At 43.8% G+C, this 20,056-nt stretch overlaps 2 protein-coding genes across 3 annotated transcripts; both read right to left on the bottom strand.

The window, feature by feature from the left end:
* Positions 1–1,787: 1,787 nt before the first annotated feature.
* On the bottom strand, positions 1,788–12,733 carry LOC121536752 (INO80 complex subunit D). Of its 2 annotated transcripts, none has more exons than XM_041844264.2 (10): positions 12,501–12,733; positions 10,663–10,909; positions 9,734–10,545; positions 9,188–9,293; positions 8,874–9,098; positions 8,452–8,555; positions 8,117–8,250; positions 7,791–8,011; positions 3,909–4,066; positions 1,788–3,593 (listed from the first exon to the last, which is right to left on the bottom strand). In XM_041844264.2, exons 2-10 carry the CDS (start codon positions 10,878–10,880, stop codon positions 2,608–2,610), a joined length of 2,964 nt encoding a protein of 987 aa, XP_041700198.1. In that variant the 5' UTR covers positions 10,881–10,909; positions 12,501–12,733; the 3' UTR covers positions 1,788–2,607. The 2 variants fall into 2 exon arrangements, with proteins under 2 accessions (XP_041700198.1, XP_041700199.1); XM_041844265.2 differs by lacking the exon at positions 12,501–12,733 and adding an exon at positions 12,400–12,476.
* Positions 12,734–13,516: 783 nt separating this feature from the next.
* On the bottom strand, positions 13,517–19,785 carry LOC121536753 (NADH-ubiquinone oxidoreductase 75 kDa subunit, mitochondrial). The gene is made up of 19 exons (XM_041844267.2): positions 19,715–19,785; positions 18,774–18,850; positions 18,336–18,430; positions 18,109–18,216; positions 17,922–17,998; positions 17,715–17,796; positions 17,425–17,555; positions 17,115–17,300; positions 16,865–16,999; positions 16,660–16,774; positions 16,280–16,425; positions 16,049–16,177; positions 15,724–15,853; positions 15,468–15,628; positions 15,224–15,378; positions 14,915–15,090; positions 14,700–14,834; positions 14,183–14,255; positions 13,517–14,103 (listed from the first exon to the last, which is right to left on the bottom strand). Exons 2-19 carry the CDS (start codon positions 18,847–18,849, stop codon positions 14,012–14,014), a joined length of 2,202 nt encoding a protein of 733 aa, XP_041700201.1. The 5' UTR covers position 18,850; positions 19,715–19,785; the 3' UTR covers positions 13,517–14,011.
* Positions 19,786–20,056: the final 271 nt, after the last annotated feature.

Raw genomic sequence — 20,056 nt, 5'->3', positions numbered from 1 at the left:
CCTACAGAGCCCTGTGGAGTTTGTTCTATATCGTTGGTGGGGAGTCCAGCTGTGCAATGTCTCATCTCATGCTTTGTGAATACAGCAGTATCATCTTGCTTGCGCAAATTCAAGACCACATTCCAGCCCACCTAATTCCTAGGGGCTGTACATCTAGGAACAACAATGCTGTGGTCAAGCAAAATAAACAAACTTGAAGAGTCTGCTCTTGTAATGTGTCCTACAACATTTCGGTCTCTTTGGAACTGGGAGAAAGAACTAGGCCTTCACCGTTGGAATTGGGGCCTGCTTAGCAATGTGTGTGCAGTTAACGACAGCTGTTAGTAATCTGTATCCTGACAAAAGGCAATCTCTGGCCTCCCTCAGTCCTGTTTAGCACAGGTCAGTGATGTGCTCCAAATCCAAACTGATTACGTGTGCTGTTATGTATATCCCTAGTACTTGCAAAGAATAAAAGGTTAATGGTATGCAATACTATGGTTGGATTTACTGCTACCTAGAGCGATCCAGTAGTAAATGAGGGAGAAATGTTGTGGCTTTGCACTCAGCTGTAAGGTTGTCTCTCCATGCAATCCCAGTCTTTCAGCAGCAACTGCTTGCCAGAATTTAATAGCTATCAAAATTAGTGTCTTACATAATTATAGACATTTTGTCAGTTTGGTTAACTAAATGACAAAGTGTACACAAACATTGATCATTCCACTTTTAAGAGAAGTTACAAGAGTTTTGATAGCCATTAAAATGAGAGAAGGGTGTTCCACAAAACAGTTTCCATCAAGCACTTTGCAAATGACAAGATTTTTTTTCTTTTTTCTTTTACTTCATTTTCAATCCATTGCCACTCGTTAACTCACCAATAAAACCCACTGTAGAGATCTCTACCCTACAAATATATCTAATACTTAACACTGAGTATCTTTCAGTAAAAAAATATATATATATACCGAAACTCATGGTTTACTGCTGTAATAATAGTTATTTTAAAGCAGATAGGGCAGAGTTGTCAGGTAGATTCCATCCTCATTCCCTAACCAAACAGTTAACATAGAGAGACCCATGCTTCAATGACCTTAATTCACCTGATAATAATTTTGTAGTACAACAGACAGTGCTATACCTCAAATGCTCATTGCACCAGTTTACATGTGTCACTACCACAGACAGCTAACAGAGGGTAAAACAAGGGGGCCATAATTTCACATCCATATACACTGCTAGACTAGTGAAAGACAACTTTCTGGTCCTTTACTGGGTGAGTTCTGATATCGAAGATAACCATTTCCCTCCCACTGGGTTCCTGAAGTAGAGAGTTTCTCTCTTAGGAGGGACCACATACATACATGTCCCTTTTAAAGGCCATTATTTAGCAAGACCAGAGAGCACCATAGAGAGTTGTGGACACTTAAGCCCCTGGATTTGGCCATTACCCTTGCAATAACATTGACCCTTTTTTCCTTCGCTATGTGAAACTACTAAGTATGACCCAAGAGAAGCTTCCTGACCTGGGCCCGGTTTCCCAAAAGCATCTTAAGGCTAAGTTCATCGTTAGAACTATAGGATCCTAACGATTAACTTAGCCTTAAGATGCTTTTGGCAAACTGGCTCCTGTTCAGTGTTCTGTTACAGACAGACAGTCTATATCTCTAATCAAACAGTTTAGCCTTGATTTAGAAAACACGGTTTATGACAGAGTTATACAGGCCCCAAAATATTTCTGGTCCACATTGGTATGGATTACATAGTGAAGATACATAAAGTGAAGACTAATACAATACATTACACAACTGTGACTGAGTATGTCAATGTGTTTATTGCTTAAACGTAATAAGATTTACCTTCAAGTGTCTAATAGGCCACCCGTAAGGAGTCCCACAACCAACGGTGAGGTCAAAAGACCTTTTACATTTCTGAGTAAACCAATAAAATACCAAATATATACAATATAAAAAAAGCTGTTTAAAAGTGGTTTAGCCAAATTCTGTGTCTGTTAAGTGGTGGAGGACAGGAGTCTACTTCATGATAGGATTTGACAGAGCAATTTCCTCTGTTGCTTCATAATGGGTCACACACATAGATAGCTACAAGGATCTACCCTAGAATCTCTTTCAAAAGGTGAACGGAATGAGGAACAATGAACCGATGTAATGATCATAGCAAGGCAGGTTATAGTTGATGGCTGTTAGACAGGACTAAACTGGCAATACAAAAAAACAGACCACTGATTGAGGCTTTGTCACAGAATTCTCTAGCACTGTTGCGGTCACTATGATAGGAATAATCGCTCCTAAGGTACTTCCTCCAATGTTCCTCCACACAGTCCATGTTTCTATTGAGCTACCTCCCTCCCCACAAACTCTGCCTAACATCTCCCCCTGCTGGTGAAACCCTGGAGCGGCATTCACGTCAAACCACCGGACTCTTGCATACCCTTTCAGATGGCCAAATGGCTATAACATCACCAAAGTTTTACAATTAAGGAATATCTGAGGTTGTGCAAATTCAGATAGAATAGTGCACCGTTACCAAATTGCAGATTTGAAGTAGATGGAAAATGTATCGACTGTGGGTGAATGAGTGTCTAGAGTCCATGGTTTGACCTGCTTGCTCTCAGTTACTGTGTGGAAAGGGAGGTGTTGCACTGTTGGCACAAGCAGCGGTGGCATTAGCTATGGAGAAGCCAGTGGGGGGAGCTGTGGAACTGTGACTGGGCTGCACATCCTTGGGGATGCCACTGTGGGAGACCAGCTGGTGGCCGAAGGCAGCGCTGAACTGAGGGAGCTGCTGCTTGGACTGAGTGGAGGTCAGGAGGTCGCGTAGTGAGGGGTCGGGGGGAGCAGTCAAGCCCGTCAGGCCGCTCTGGGGGATCGCTGAGAGGGCAGCCATGGGCTGCAGGGTCACAGAGTGGGAGGTGGAGGAGGGGGGAGTGGAAAGAGAGGTTGATATGAGGTTGCCAAACTGTGTGGGGTCAGTGAGGGGCAGGTGGAGGTTGTTCCAGGAGGACTGCGGGGGGCCTGGTACCCCACTCAGAGGGACCTCCAGAAGGAGAGGAGTCTCTGTCTGGAAGGAGGTGGCATGGGGGGAGGACATGTGGTCACTGTAGGGGGATGGCACATGCTCGCTGCTGTAATGGCTGCCCTGTGGAGACGAGGTGTGCGCCTCGGGCTTCGCCAGGATGTGGGGCGGGTGTGTCCGGGGGAACGTTCGCTCTGACAGGGGGCTCTGTGCGACGGTGGAGGTGGTGAGGCTAGGCCCCGAGGGGGGGGCCTGGCCCTGGGCAGGGGGCTGCTGAGGTGACGCCGCGGGGGAGAAGTGGCCCCCAGCAGAGTGAAGCAGGTTGTCCTCCAGCTCCAGGCTGGAGAAGTTCTCTGGAGGGATGCGGCCGTTGAGCAGGTCCCCAATCCCACCTGGCTGGACCCCTGGCCCAGGAAACACTGCTGCCATGACCCGATGGTCCACTCCGTCTGCCTGCGCCAGCTCCGCCATGGAGGTCAGGCACACCAGGGAGTCTGGGTAGGAGCCCATCAGCCCAGCCTGCAGTGCTCGCACCAGCTCCTCAGCCTCCTCCGTGGTGGGTAGCAGCTCCCCATTCTTACCTGAGGATGTACACAACTTTCTTACCCACACCCTAGGAATCTACCAACCACCTCCCTTTCTCAAGAGGTCAAGAAGAAATGTGAGTAAATAGTTGAGACTTCAGTTTATCAGCAGACAAACCTGTTCAAATACAACAATTTCGGTAAAAAATAAAATATTGAAAAAGGCTGACATCACACACATGCTAAAAATACCCCCACTGGGAAAGTCTTGCTCTAACTGAGCTTCTTTAGAAGGTCAAATCTAAAAGTATAAACTAACATTTATGAATAGGACCTAGAGCAGTGAAATCCATGACAATAAGCATACTGTACCTTCAAACAAGTCAAAGTCCTGCAGGTCGTCGGGGAGCCTGGGTAACACGTCCGAGAAGTCTTCCTGGTTAAGCTCGAGGTCATTTGGAATGTCTGCCATGTCATTGGTGATGTCATCAGGAAGCTCATCGGTGCTCAGTTCGGGTGTCGAAGGACTCCTAACACCAAGACAGCTTCATAAAATACAATTCTCCTCAGTGTACACCGTGCAGTTGTTTGTGACAATATATTGATACTAGGGATGTACATCTTTCCCTTTCAAGACGATTCGATACGTATCTAGATAGATGGGCTCCGATTGATACAGGAACGATCCGTCTTAGTTTGAAACCATTCAGTGCGATTCTGTTTGATTAGAGAACAAATCGATGCGATTCGGTTCGATGCACTAACATTGGTTGCATAAAAACATTCATTATCCATTATAAATTAAAATCTCCTGCTGATGAAGCTCAGATCCGTGCGTGCTTGTATTAGTATCCTCGTGGGTACCGGAAATCCCCAAAAGTCCCCACAAGGATAGCAAAACAAGGAAAAGTATTCCCATGTGGACATTTCCCACATCCTCATGAGGACAAAGGCTATTTTAAGCTCAGGGGTTAGGTTTAGGGTTAAAATTAGGCTAAGATTTAGGAAAAATTGTATTTTGAATGGAAATAAATGTTAGGTCCCCACAAGGATAGTAAAACATATGCTATGTGTGTGTTAATGATGTATGTCTATGGTGTATGTCAGGGATGGGCAACCACAAAAAATCTGAACTCATCATGGGGGGCCGCAGTGGCTCACTGGTCTGCATACGCACATCCATACACACACATGTAGTCAGAGCTGGCCCTGGCCTTTTCGGGGCCTGTCATGCCAAATGGTGTGTCGTCGTCGTCCCGTTTCACAATGGGATTCGATGAGTTCTAGCTTCTGTTGCTAGGGTTGTTGCTAGGACTTCCAACATTATGACCGGATTATGTAATGAACCAAAGCGTCCGTTGTTATGCTGGTTGCTTGGCTCTATTTTCCCTCGTAGCGAAGGAAGGAGGCAGTTCTAGTTCTATTTCACCTCTTAAGCGCTCCCTCAGTCCGCGCAAAATTATTACCTCAGAATTGCTCTCCAAGGACCGAGTTTTTGACGGTGACAACCTGCTTACTACCTGCTGCTTCAGTGGACCGAAAAGACTGGAAAGAGAACACACTTTCTTTACCATATATTTGTCTTTATATAAGAAAATATTGCTAAATAGGAATACATCATTGAAGCTGTTTTTAGATTGACGTTGCTAGCTACTGTAACGTTACTTATATACCTCAGCCTGCCTAGTCAGCTAGCCAGCTACAGTAGCTGGCTAGCTAGCTAGCTAGCTAGCCAGACAGTTTTATTTAGCTAACGTTAGCTAGCTACTGTACTGTACTGTTATTGTAGCTTTCTGTTTCTATGTAGCTTGCACTTCAATGGCATTCCTCGAGGAGATTTTCGTTTATCTTTCCAACCAGGCGAAGTACTATGAAGGCACCACTGATCTCGACAAGAGGCGCAACATTCAGAGAAATTCACAATTCAGGGTAACGTTAAGCAGTTAACTTCTATTAGATAACTGGAAGGATTTAGCTTGTAAAACCATTTATTTGTTCTACATGATTCATTGTTGTATCCTAGGACCTACAATAGATACATATATATTCAACCACAAGGGCGTACTAATTAACTATGCGAGATAGAACAAAAAATAATCGTACTAGAGGACTACTGAAATTATATTATTTCAAATTATATTATTTCAGTACAGACAGGGGAAGGGCAGGTTAAAATAAAAACATGACAGCCAGACAAGCCAAATCAACAGATTTGCATATGAATCGAGTGGAAATTAATTGACTTCGTGATCTGTAAGGTAAGTAACTTTGTGTCAAGCAAAGTAGTTGGAAGTAATGTTTTCATTTTATTAGCTAAACAAAACTTGTTTAAACAGCAACATTGTCGCGGAAATCAGCCTTGTTTGCAAAGCGATTATAAAAATAACGTCACTTAGGCTGTAATGATCTCCAAAATTCTAATCATTAGGTTATCAACCGCTAATAGTTTATCGAATCCCATTGTGACGCAGAGGGCGACATTATTTGGCATGACAGGCCCTAAACGAAATTTTGTTCGCCCCAAAGCGAAATTTTGTTGGCCCCATCTTAAGAGAATTTACTGCAACTCTACACATTTTGCCATGGGGCGCAGATTAATTTTTAGCAGTTTTAAAGCAAGTTTGCGGAAAATCTACACATTTTGCCATGGGGCAGAGAGAAGATTTTGCAATTTCAAAACTAATTTCCTGCCATTCTACTCAATTTGCCATGGGACAGAAAGAAATGTTAGCAGTTTTTTTTTATATGATATCTGAGTGAGAGCTACTAACAAAATCAAATGGGGGCCCCCGGGCCGGTAATTCGACCATGAATTCTACAAGTTTAGCCCTTAAAAGTCTAAGCCTGGGGGGGGGGTTCTACTAAGCTAACATATGGAATTGTTTTAAGATGATCATACCATTAGCTATTTGATTATGAATTTTAGGACCCCTGTAGGTATCAAAAAAAGTATAATAAAATATTGAATTTGGCCTTCACTGCTATAGCCCATAAAAACACATTGAATAACACATGGCAAAATAATAATAAATAAGGCTTTGAAGTGTCTGTCCTATATCTAGGAGATATAAGAAAGCTCAGGAATTATTATACATATATTTTTAACATATAGTTAACCCCTTTTTTGGGGGGGACACAAAACTACATAAACATTTTTAAAAAGTAAACCGGTATGTTACCTTCATACGAGTCCCGTGGGGATTGTGGGGGTCGTAGAACAAAACGGAGAACACCATCGTGTTCGTGAGAGCCTCATCTTTCCATACAGTCATATTCGTTTGTAGGCCAAACCGTTCGAATGCTACAGACGTTTTCGGGAGAAGACCGATTTTCAGGATGTCTCCTGGTCTGATAAACAGCGCTGTAGCTCTGATGCGGAAGGCCGACATAGGCGGACGATATCTCTACCGTAGATTTTTATGGGGATTTTTAATAAGGGTGCGTCAATCGACGCTAGGGGTGATGCACTACCACATTTTGAAATTGCACCTTGTGTATTATACCATTTTAACTCTCAACAGTAAGTTGAGACCCCGATGGAGCAACAAAAAAAATCACAATTTTTTCTTTGGAAATTGATCCGCAGGCCGTATCCCTGGTGTATGTACTATGTGTGTGTGTGTGTGTGTGTGTGTGTAAATGATGTATGTCTATACTATGTAGGCACCTGATCTGACCCATAAGGGAGACTAGGCATCTACCACCCCACTATCAGTGATTGTTTAAAGCTGCAATATGTAACTTTTTGGGCAACAACCAAATTCACATAGAAATGGGAGTTATAAATCTGTCATTCTCATTGAAAGCAAGTCTAAGAAGTAGTAGGTAGATCTGCCTTATGTGCGCTATTTCTATGCTTCCTGTTCAGTTTTTGTATCTTTTACTTTCGGTTTCGTACACCAGCTTCAAACAGCTGAAATTAGGCTAACTATTATTGCAAAATGACTTGTATATCAATGACTGTCAACACAGTTACATGCTTAGTTCGACACTGAAGGAGAGGACGTGTCAGTTGTCACAAAAGACTACGTAGAAAGAAAGTAATATGAGCAACAAAAAATAGATTATTCAGAGATTCGTAACGTTTGAATACATTTTCTGACCGATCCATAGATCGGTTTGGCGTCCGCAGACCGATGCAGTCGTACATTATCTTAAACATTCTAATCGGGGACCGATGCGTATCGTTAAATTCCTAGTTAATACTAGAGCTAAGAGAGAGGGTGAGCAAGAGATTAAGTGAGTGGGACAGACCTGATACTGGCCTGGGTGGGCATGGTCAGGCTGGAGGAGGATGGCATTCCCAAGTTCCCCTGGGGCAGAGCCGGCGGGATGGGCTTCTGGGGCCGCCATGGCCCTCTCCTCCTCTTCTTTTTGTGTTTCTTGGTGAGCGCCGGCGGTTTGGTCTTCTTACGCGGCTTCCGCTGCTGCTGGTGCTGCACTCTTCGGTTACCGTCCCCACGCAGGAAATTGTCCTATAGGAAAAACACATGTCCACAAGTATAGTAATACAGAGCAGATACTGTGCCATAGGTATTACAATGGCAACACTCCAATGTACTGACTGAAGGGGAACTCACCATCTTTTTGGCATGCTCCTCACAGAGTGGGGTCTGATGTGTGATGTCAAACACAGGGATGGCGCATTGTTGTCCATCTGCAAATTTGGCTGTGCAACTGGAGAAGAGCTGCTGGGAGCGATTCAACAGAACGTCTGCAGAGAAACCGTGAAGGAAACACGCCAATGGAAAAGACAGCACACACAACAGTCGTGTCAAAAACAGGACCCATAATTTGAGTCTGTTTGCTAAGTTGTAATAGGACAAGTTAAAAGCCATATTCCCCAATAAATGACAGTTTAGCCCTAAGAGTCCAGTGTGCCATGTAACTGATGTAAGGTTGGTGAAAAGGATACGCTGGAAGCAGTGTCGGGTGAAGGGTAGAGCTTGGCTACTGCAGGCCCGGCCCTTGGTGCTTCCAGAACAGATTCTCGTCTCTGTCTCCTGCTGCCCCAGCGCACTGAGGAGAGACAGACAGACCCACGCTCAGGACACAACCACATCAACCCTTCCTCAGCTATTCACAACACAACTAGCATATCAACACTCCCTCAGAACTCCCTTAGCTTTTCAGAACAAAACGATCATTACTGGGGACAGGTGTTTCTCCTGATCACGTGACCACCTGACCAGGAAAGACTCGAGTATCTAGGGCCTGGGCACTAATTATTACTGACGTCATGAATTTTTGGACATTAACCATTGACAGATGGTATTGATGGAGACTAACCAGGTTAGTCAGGCTCATTGCATTAATGGGAGTGTTGAGTGTGGGTACCTTGAGGAGTTTTGGGAGACCTTGCGCAGCTCCTGGATCAACTGGCCAGCACAGTCTGGGTCTTTACTGGCGGCGTGCAGCAGGGCTTTGCGGAAGGCATAGCGGTATCTCTTCTGGCGCATGGTTGCCCTCTCCTGCCTGCACAAGTGCTTGTATTTATCCTGGAGGTACGAGCACAGCCGAGCCAGACGTGTTCTCCGAGAGCTACCAGCATCTTCATCAGAGCTGTGATGGAAAAATAAACAACAGTCATAGCCTATCCATGTCTGACTACAATGAGAGCCTAACTATGAGCATGTTAGAAAGCAACTTACACGTCCTGTGTGTGTCCTTCCTGTAGTCTCCAGGCGTTGTGATATGGTGGAACTCTCTCTGCCTCCACGTCGTCATCCTCTGCACTGTCTTCAGACCAGTCCAACCCTGAAAGAAGATAGCCTGTTAGTCCAGCTGGTCTCAGCAGCATATTGTCAGATCATCTATATTTATCTTACACGACCCCATGTTCCACAACTAATAAGCCTAATTAAAAAAAGTTATGAATGCCTTTTGTGAACTAACACTTACACTTGTCTTTTCCTACTAGCACTGACTATGCTGATAACTACTTGGAGAACAAATGTACTTACTATGACTGAGATATGTGGTTGTTCCACCTAGCTTGCTTAAGATGAATGCACCAACTGTAAGTTGCTCTGGATAAGAGCGTCTTCTAAATTACTAAAATGTCTATCTGATTTTTTCCCCCACTAATTGGTCTACTGACCAATCACATCAGATCAAAAGACCAATTAGTGAAAAAATATATCAGAATTGGACTGCCTGTGTAAACTCTATTTAACATGGATAGGAAGAAGAGGTACCTAGATGAGGGAAAAGGTCTCCGTGCTCCTGATGTCTTTGGGAACAGAGCTGCACGAGATGCTGTAACCTGGCCAGGCAGGCAGGGGGAGGTGAGAAGGCAGCTGGGCGCATGGCCACCACAAGCCGCTGAGCGCTGTCCCAGCTACTGGATGGCAAGGGCGTGGCAGTGAACAGAGCTTTCCTGCTGAGGGGGGGACCGGAGGACTGTACCTGACTGGGAGCCGTGTTGGGGGGCAGCCCGACAGGCAGAAAGGCGAGAGTCTGAGTTGGAGCTGGCTTGCATAATAAACCCTGCTGCTGTCCTGGGAGGACAAACGAGGGCATGGTAGAGTGCTGGGGGGGCTGGAGTAGTCCTGTCTGCTGTTTACAGGGGAGGTGCGGGTGGAGGGGTGAGGAGGGGTGCACACGGGGAAGAGGAGAGGGGCTAAAGTGCTCTGGAGGTGGTTGGAGGAAGTCAGTGTCGTGATGGTGGAGCTGGAGTTTCTGGCTGAGCACCAGCCGACTGTGTAGTTTCTTCCTGACGGTGGAGCCCTTCCGAGCAGGGCCCTCTTCCCCGTTTGTGTCGTCCTCATAAAAGGCAAAAGGGTCCAGGATCTCCTCGTCTGGAAGGGGTAGGAGACGGGTACAGGGTGGAGAGGGTGGCAGCTCGTCCAGGCCATTGGAGGCCTTCAGGGCCAGCGAGGGCACAGTTATGTTAAGAGCCACTGACTCCAGGTGAGGTCGTGAGCGCATCTCCTCCAATGCATCGTGCTTCTTCTTCCGCTCCTTCTTGGGGATAAACCCAAGAACTTGGAGGTGGCTGTTACAGTATCTGTGGAACAAACACACATCTTTAACATGCTGTTCACAACTATGACAGATAGGTCAATGACAAAGACCTACCGTCCTCAGTGCAGAGGACAGCTTTCTATTGTATTGTCACACCCACCTGCGGTCCTCAGACTTGGGGATGGGGTTGGTGCACTGTTGGCTGTTGTACTTGGCCACATATTCACATTGCTTGAAGGGGGCAGTCTTATCCTCCAGGACATGACGGATACAGAAGGCATAGCCATTGAGTCTGCGCTGCTTGCAGAGCTTTGGGCTGTATGAGCACAATGGCTTATTGTCCACCTCCGAGAAGTGGATGTGTTTGCCCTCATACATCACGTGACTCTTGTCCTTGAGAACATCAGCTGATGGGAGAGGAATAAGCCAGGGAAAACCATAAGTCTAACATCATGCACAGTAAATCAGAGAATGCCCTGAATATGCAAACAAGACAAACACAAACAGACTGGGGGTACAGAAATAAACATTTACAGCTCCCCTGACTTGCTAGCAACAACATCACCATGCACAATTCAGGAATCTAATCATGAATTTGTTCGAGGTACGCCAAATAGACTACTAGTGTAAAAAACAAAAAAAAAGCTGCACACGACCGAAATAATAGGATGATATGTGGCATATGACTTCATGTTTGTTTAATTTGTTTTTGAACCAATGCTGTAAGGGACATTTTTGGCTTAGGACATGCAGTTGTAGAAAGCACTGTAATGCTTCCCCGTACCTGTGGCTACAGTGCATTCATGCGCACGAGGATGCAGTCAGACTGAAGTTGCCCGTTATATGCAAATAAATACAGGATGTGGAAACGCTGTCCTGTATTGTCACAATGTCATTTTCGCGAGAGAATTAGACAAAATTAGAACGTCACCATTTATTCCACTAGCTAGTTAACGTTAGATAACCCTGAATTAAATTAGGCTCTCGTTAAAATATAGCTATTACCTAACGTTGTGATTAAAACTGGAGGAATAACTAGCTAACGTTGGCTAGCTAACTTAATACATGCACACTTCTTGAACAAATTGAATTAAATAACGTTAAGCAAACTACGTGTCTAATTATCTGCGAAACAGCCCAACAATTACTAGCAAGTTATCAAAAACAAATAGCTAGCTAGCCTATTTACCTACTTGCTACCTGTCTTACGTTAGCTAGCAACCTAGTCAGGTAACGTTAGCAAACCGAGCTAGCTAGCTAACGTTAGCTAGCTATATAGCTAGCTACATTTCTTGGGTAGCTAGCTTGCTAACGTTAGTAGCTAGATAACTAACTACATTCTGGCCAATTTGCACACCTCCGAAAAGTATAGCCATTGGACAAGTACAAATGTATGTTAACGACATACATTAACATCATACATAACAACTAGCTAGCTAGTTACCTTATACGATTGTTTCTGTAGCCTAGTACTGTAGGTAGCTAGCTAACGTTAGCTAGCTACGCTAAAAACACAAAAGTAGCTGTAGCCAGGAAACGGAAACATCAACATACACGAGAAAATGTCAATGAAATATTATGCGAAATTTTCAATAAACTGAAATATATTTGGAAATGGTTTGAAATATAAAAAGATCTTCAGACTAGGATTTCACGAGAATCAAACATACGGCAAGGGGAGGCACAGAGGCCCGTTCAAAAAGGCCTTCAAAACAAAACATTGCCCGCAAGTCATCTGATCATTTTCTGTTTAGAAAAATACATTTAGGTGATTAATGAAACGTTGTGAATGTCTGTATATTATATCATAGCTCCTTAACCAGCTATCATTATCATGTTGTGTGATACAGATAACAAATCAAACGTTTTAAACATGAAACAATAAGGCCTATCAGACCTAGTAATTGGGCCTCGAGTAGCAAAGTCGTCCTTCTAGTCCTGCGCCATAACCGGACTCTCCAAAAATCGAAGTCGAGGCTGTGAAGAGGCTTCGCTTACCTTCAATTGGTATAGGCTATGTAGGGTATTCGCTCCGGAAAGACTGTAGAAGTGCCAGAAGAATCAGCTTGCCTATTTGTGCATCGATATTCTATATTTTAGGATACTAATAGTGCTCCTATTCGAATACAATATCATTGAAAATACTGATGCATGTAAATGTAGATTATCCACAGCAAATATTAGCAGTTGGGAGCTGCTGAGGATTTTAGTTGAGTCCACAGCAGACTCCTCACAGCACCACTACAGGCACTGCGGAGACATGACAACAGTTCACTGTACAACAACAACCTCTACACCATATTGGAAATTCAACTTTGTATTAGCTACAGCAGTGAAGAAATTCAATTGTATGTACTGCCGAGTACATGCATGGCAATGCTGACTGGAGGGTAGCTATAGTTATGTGCTTTGAAATAAGTTACATTTCCCTACTTATATCAACCTTATCGGTCACGGTTCTATCTGGCAACGGCTGATATCACATCATTCTTTATGAATGAGTTCTCTCTACCCTGTCTGCAACACTGTTGCCCAATGCTGATGCAGCTAGTGCCCATCACGTCTATTCCTACTAACAGCTTGTAACTGTAAAAAGTTATGGGGAACACAGCTTTAATGTAATACTCCACATTAATGTATTCTTCTTTCCCTAGGAAATTGTTTCAGATTTGTTACATTCTCTGCTATAGAAATTAACATTTCTGATAAGCCTGCCTTATTTGATTCGCAATGCACTTGTGACATTCTCACCAGCTCAATTTGGCCATTACAAAACATGCATTTGTGGGTGTGTGATTATAAACAAGTATTTCATGAAGGTTACAATGAAGTACATTTAATCTATTTCAACAGTGTAATAAAAATATTTGTGATCACTGATATAAACTGTGCTATAGTGGCGCATAAGACATTCATTCCAATGTGATACATTGTGCTGACCAATGGCTCTATTCAGGCTCTATCTACAAAGATTAAGAATAGTTTGTGCTTTACCATTGACTACTACTGAAGAATAATAGATGTATTACATTTATTCTTGTATACATTATCTACAAAGAAGCATATTCTCAAGTCATTGGGGAAAATACAATCTATACACAATTCACAGTGGTACGGTAATATACTTAGAGGAAATAAATTATTTATGCTGATGTCAGCTGGAAGACTGAAAGGTGCTTGTACTGCATTTGGTCATTAAGGGCATGAGGAAGTTGTGTGTATTAATGCATAATAAATGTTTCTATGGATGTGCCACAGCTGTTGTTATAGTGAGAATTGTATAGGTACTGCATCTATTGCATTGACGACATATATGAATATATTTCTGTAGGTGTGCAAGTTATATCTATAGGTGTGTGAGAGTTGAACAGGCATCTATTACAATGACACTGTACAGCATATACATAAATGTCTATGGATGTATGTAGGCCTAAGGGTTATTTCTGTAAGTATGTGAGAGTTGGATAGACATGTTACATTTAGATAGGAATGACCCTGAAAACAGAGCTTTAGCATATGGATGGCTCCTCTATAGCTCGGGCTCCTTCTGTTACAGCCTTCACACACTTAGCCATCGTCTGGGAGGCTCTGCTGATAGGATCTGTGGATAAGAGAGAGATTTTAACACAACATTGACATACATTAGTAAAGAAAAGACAGAGTCAGTAGGCCAGTCTAACCTGTCATGTAAAAGTCTCGAACAGTGAGCTGAGGAGGAACCAGAGGCTCTGTGAGGATGGTCTGATTCACAGCCTGAGGGAGAAGACAGACACCATTAGTTTACAACCTAATTAACAATAGGAAGCAGACACGAGGCGTGAGTGTATTTAAAAAATAATCATGTTCATAGGAGAGGTTTTCCTCAGGACAACTATTTTTCCTACTTCCTAAGAAGAACACTAACAATATTCTTTAGGAAGTTCAATCAATCAATCAATTTTATTTTATATAGCCCTTCGTACATCAGCTAATATCTCGAAGTGCTGTACAGAAACCCAGCCTAAAACCCCAAACAGCTAGTAATGCAGGTGTAGAAGCACGGTGGCTAGGAAAAACTCCCTAGAAAGGCCAAAAGTTCCAGGGAAGACAGGTGTTTGTGTGGTGTACTAATATATATATATATATATATATATATATATATATATATATATATATATATATATATATATATATATATATTTTTGTGTTACAACTGACCTTGGCCAGTTCATTTGCCTGCTTAAAATAGTTGGCCTCCTCCACGTCATCATAGCGCACCAGGTTGGGTGAAACCTCCGCCAATCTGTCACGCACCTTATCCATGGTGTCATAGGGCAGTGTCAATCCAGCAAGCTATAGAAAAATGAATAAATAAACATCAACACAGTTAAGTCATGAAATTGCTACTGAAGTGTGGTGAACCAGTAGTTTACCTCAGATATGGCGCGGATTATCTTCCAGTCCTCCCTGGCCATGCCTGGAGCAGTCACAGCCAGCCTAGTCTGTTGGGCGCGCCCCTCAGTGTTCACATAGGTGCTACATTTCTCTGTGTACGCTGCTCCAGGGAGAATGATGTCAGCCATTGTCGCCCCAGCGTCTCCATGGTGCCCTGTGTAGAGTTACGGAGCAAAAACTACATTCAGGCTGATGCAAGACTCACTTAAAGATCATGGATATTATTATTGAAATTATGCACACCAAAGAATGGTGTTAATTCTCTGTTGTGGTGGCGCGTTGCTGACCCTGATAAATGATGAAGCTGTCCTTTGCCAGGTCTTGGCGGGTAATGCAGCCAGCATCGGCCCCAAGGAGGAACAGGACTTTGGGTGGATTCTTCCTGATAGCCTCCACGCCTGGCTTGTACCCCAGATCCAATGCAGCTACTTGACTGGCCACCCTGTAGTAAGTAACAGACAAACAAAGAGGGAATTTGCTGTGAAAACTCATTAAAAAAAATTCTACATCAAGTACAGTAGTAGTTATTACCTGTGAAGCACATTGAGAACCTTCCAGCTTTCCCTTACTCCACTGCTGACACGGGCATTCTGAGCAATGGTAGACACTGCTGCGTGTATTGCGGCCCCATCCCCTCTCTGCAGGGAACCACTGCCCAACACCACTATAGGACGCTTTGCCTTGGCAAGAACCTGGGAACGAGATTTTAAATAATTGTTGATGTAGCAAATTCTCATTGACAGCACTTAGTGACCGACCATGAGATGTGTAAATAATACATGACTACCTTAGAGAAGGGGTGGGTCCCATCAGCTATTTCCTGCAGGACCTTAGCAGACTCCCCAAGATGATCGTATGTGTAGGTCAAGTCCACCTCCCGCCCCACCAAGGCTACCTGCAGCTCGTTATGAAGCCAACTACCCAGGGTACAACATAAAGCATGCATTAAATACTACTAGTCATCTCAATGGTGGTAACATGTTTCAGATTTATAGTTTCCACTTAAAGGAGAGAGTGTAAATCAGGAGCTGGATGCAGCTATGACAGTTATTTACATGCAAATTGAGTTGCCAGTGATTTTTGACAGCACTTAAATCCCATCCCAGCTATACCTCTTCCTGATTCGTGCGTTGAAAAGTGGTGCCTCATAGCGTGGGTTGGTGCCAACTAGGAGAAGCAAATCAGCCTCTTCAATGCCAGCGATGCGGGAATTCAGTAGGTAGTTTGAGCGCAGGTCAGATCTATAGGAAATAGAACCCAAATCAGGAATGTTCCACTGAGGTCTTATCTTAACTAGCTCTGTACCACTCAATGTATTATCCTCAGGCTCAGCCGTGCCTTACCCAGCCCCTGCCATGGGGAAGATCTCCTCCGTACATAGGCTGTCACTATTCAAGTGGTTCAGCATGTCTTTCAGGGCGATTAGAGCCTCTGCATCCACCATCCCTCCTACAACGGCCGCTACACTGGTCCCTTGAGCTCCTTGCAACTGCAAAAGAAAACACTGATGTAATAGGCTACTCGTGTCTACACACCATTTAAAAGGCCTGCACACAAACACAAATTACATCAACAAGGAAATGCTTGAATCACAACAGATCACGCTACATCTCAGGTCATGAGACACTGTGGATAAACTGTTCTCTCTTTGTTTATACACATAACATGGAGGAGGAAGGTATGACCGTAACCAGAAGTGTTCAATATGCCACATATCACATACCACCCCAGCCACTCTAGTCAACACATCCTCCCAGGAAGTGGCCACCAGCTGTCCAGACGCATCCTTCACCATGGGCTGAGTGAGGCGCTGCCGCTTCAGCCCATCATAGGCAAACCTGCCATCAAGGGAGAGAATGAGTTCACTGTTAATTCAGACAGACAAGGCAAAGCAGTGTGGATGTGACATGAGCTGGTCCTTAGCTTACCTGGTCTTATCTGAGATCCACTCCTCATTGATGTCCTCGTGGAGACGGGGCAGAATCCTCATGACCTCACCACCCCGGGTGCTCACTATGATGTTGCTGCCCACAGCATCCAGCACGTCAATGGATTCAGTCTTCCTGTGAGGAGAGAAAGGTTAGTTGATAACCAACAAGGTATATATACTACTACTTGGATTCCATTTCAAGAGCTGGCTTGTATTGTATGCACAACAACATACTCTAATGCACATACCTGGTCTCCCAGGGACGGGAAGTGAAGGCATATGGCTTGGAAGTCAGTGCTCCCACAGGGCATATGTCAATTACATTCCCAGACAGCTCCGACATGAACATCTTCTCCACATAAGTGCCAATTTGCAAGTCATTGCCCCTTCCAGTGGTTCCCAGATCCTCCACACCAGCAATCTCACTGGCAAAGCTGCAAAAATGGAAAACATTATTTTGCAAATAGATATCAGTCCCTTTTGAAATTATTAGTAATAAGGTGTTGCCTTCTATAATTAATCCTTCCAAGGTGGACCTTGATTACGAGTCTGCCTCACCGGACACATCGGGTGCACTGGATACAGCGGGTCATGATGGTCTTGATGAGGGGACCAATGTTCTTGTCCTCCACAGCTCTCTTGTTCTCCAAGAAGCGGCTCCGGTCACTGCCAAACTGCATGGACTGGTCCTGCAGTCAGCACACAATGGCAAAACATGTTACTTTAAGAAGTCCAATGCCAAAAACCTCATTGCTAGTTCCTCCCACTTGATGAATCATCATCATTATTGCTAGCCTCTTAAAGAGGAGATTTAGAAGTTTTAGGAAACAATGATGACATATTTTTACCTGAAGGTCACATTCTCCCCCCTGGTCACAGATTGGGCAGTCTAAAGGGTGATTGGCCAACAGGAACTCCATCACACCCTCTCTACCAAAAGAGGGTAAAAGAAAAAGCTATAATACTGGTGATGATTACCAAATAAGAAGGTAATGCAAAGGGATGAGGTGAAGGTAATGCAAAGGGATGAGGTGTTTGCAGGTGATTCTACCTACCTAGCTTTCCTTGTTTTGTCAGAGTCAGTTAAAATGTTCCAACCCTTCATGACTGGCATGGCACATGCTGCCACTGGCTGTAAAGAGATGTGCATGTGTTGATATTAGAATATGAGTGTACATCATAAACAAGGGTACAAGTACATGCCAGTCAATTAAAAACCTTCAATAACCCATAAGCACATACCTTTGGAGCTTTCTCAATCTCCACGAGACACATCCGACAGTTCCCTGCAACTGACAGGCGCTCATGGTAACAGAAGCGAGGAATCTGCACTCCCACCTTTTCACATGCCTAAAACAAGATATCAAGAAAGTCTAAAGTAATTGCCAATGCAGTTACTCTGTATAAACATCTGACAAGACATTCTATTCTAGAGTCAAGTATTTGTCAAATATTAGAGCCCCCACTACCTGCAGCACTGTGGTTCCTGGTTCCACCATAAGTGGCTTCCCATCCACAAATACCTCCACCAGGTTACTGGCTGCTGCTGTAGCTGCATTGCGAACTGTAAACACATTTTAAAAAAGACACACATCGTCTACATCCTTGTATCAAAAACCACCCTCCATCTCACTCTTTGTATTTCACACAATGCCATAGACTTTATTATCCACATTACATATTGCATTAGTTAAATTTGAAGTGTGCCATCACAATAAAAGGCATTCTTAACAAACTAAATTGAGCAGATCTGATTTCACCATTCCAGCCTAGGCCTGGCAAATCTGTTATCCTGCAGATAATCTGTGAGCAGAATTAGGTAACAAGGACACATGTGCTCTTATTCCTACATGTATAATAACATATAGTGATATTATTAATACTGTTGGTAAATTTATGAGGCCTACCATTTTTTGTGACAGCCACGCCCCCTGTAGAGTGAGCGACTCCGAGAGCGCGACTCACCGCAGGTAGACGCAACATGCTGAAAAAGAAAATATGCATAGGTAAAATAGCCAAGTAAAAATTGCGTTTCCGTTGGTAGACCATGGCGCTTGCAACGCCAGGGTTGTGGGTTCGTTTCCCACGGGGGGGGCAGTATGAAAATGTATGCACTCACTAACTAAGTCGCTCTGGATAAGAGCGTCTGCTAAAAAATGACTTTTAAAAAATCAACAACTTTACTTGCCATTTAGAAAGTGCAATCACTTCCATGTTAGCAAGCAGCATCACCTGATATTTGTGTATAAAGACAGCTATTAGCTAGCATCTGTCTGAACACGGGCCCCGTGTAGCTCAGTTGGTAGAGCATGGCGCTTGCAACGCCAGGGTTGTGTTCGATTCCCACGGGGGGCCAGTATGGGGAAAAAATATGCACTCACTAACTGTAAGTCGCTCTGGATAAGAGCGTCTGTTAAAATGTGAACACGCAAAGTAAGTAACGCGTTACGCAAGTGATGCATTTGGCATCAAACCGTCTCTCCCTAGATTAGACAGGAATAAGAAGATTAGCTGTGTAAATGGTTAGCTAGCTAACGTTAGCTATAAAGTAATCACTCGCATATTTATTTGTAAAACTACATAGCAGTTGCGTATTTATGATAAGAAAACAACAACAGCTTGTAAATGCATAATTGCTAGCCCTGACCACACTGATCCTTTATTTTACTATGGCCATCATGACCCTGTTAGGCTAACGTAGCTAGCCAATCTATTTTTACAACCGTCGCACTTCATGGTGCATTGTCCTAAACTAGTAATGGGTTTCAAAACACCTTCAAATATCACATTCCTCTTATACTTTTACAATTTCTATATACACACGAGAGCAGTCATTGCAAGTCCTTACCTTGCCACTAGCCTCGGCAGTACCCCAATGCTCACCACTGACTGCGCACTTTCTCTATTCAAATGCGTCACGATTTGGTAATTCCCATAATATATGCCGCATTCAAAACACCTGGGAACTCGGAAATCTCCGAATTTAGTGCGTTCAAGACAACTGGGAACTCTGAAAAAAAGAGCTCCGACTGGGAAAAATCGTTTTGAACGGTCATCCAAGTCGGAAACTAGGGAATCTTTCTAGAGCTCCGACCTAAAGATCACTGACGTCATGCTTTCACCTCGTTCTTTTCCGAGTTCCCAGTTGTCTTGAAAGCATCAGCCTAATGTAGCCTAATAATGTTGCCAT

This window comes from Coregonus clupeaformis, chromosome 23 (assembly GCF_020615455.1).
Source record: "Coregonus clupeaformis isolate EN_2021a chromosome 23, ASM2061545v1, whole genome shotgun sequence".
NCBI lineage: Eukaryota > Metazoa > Chordata > Actinopteri > Salmoniformes > Salmonidae > Coregonus > Coregonus clupeaformis.
The sequence above is the reverse complement of the archived record's forward strand: the minus strand, read 5'-3'. Positions and strand labels throughout refer to the sequence as shown.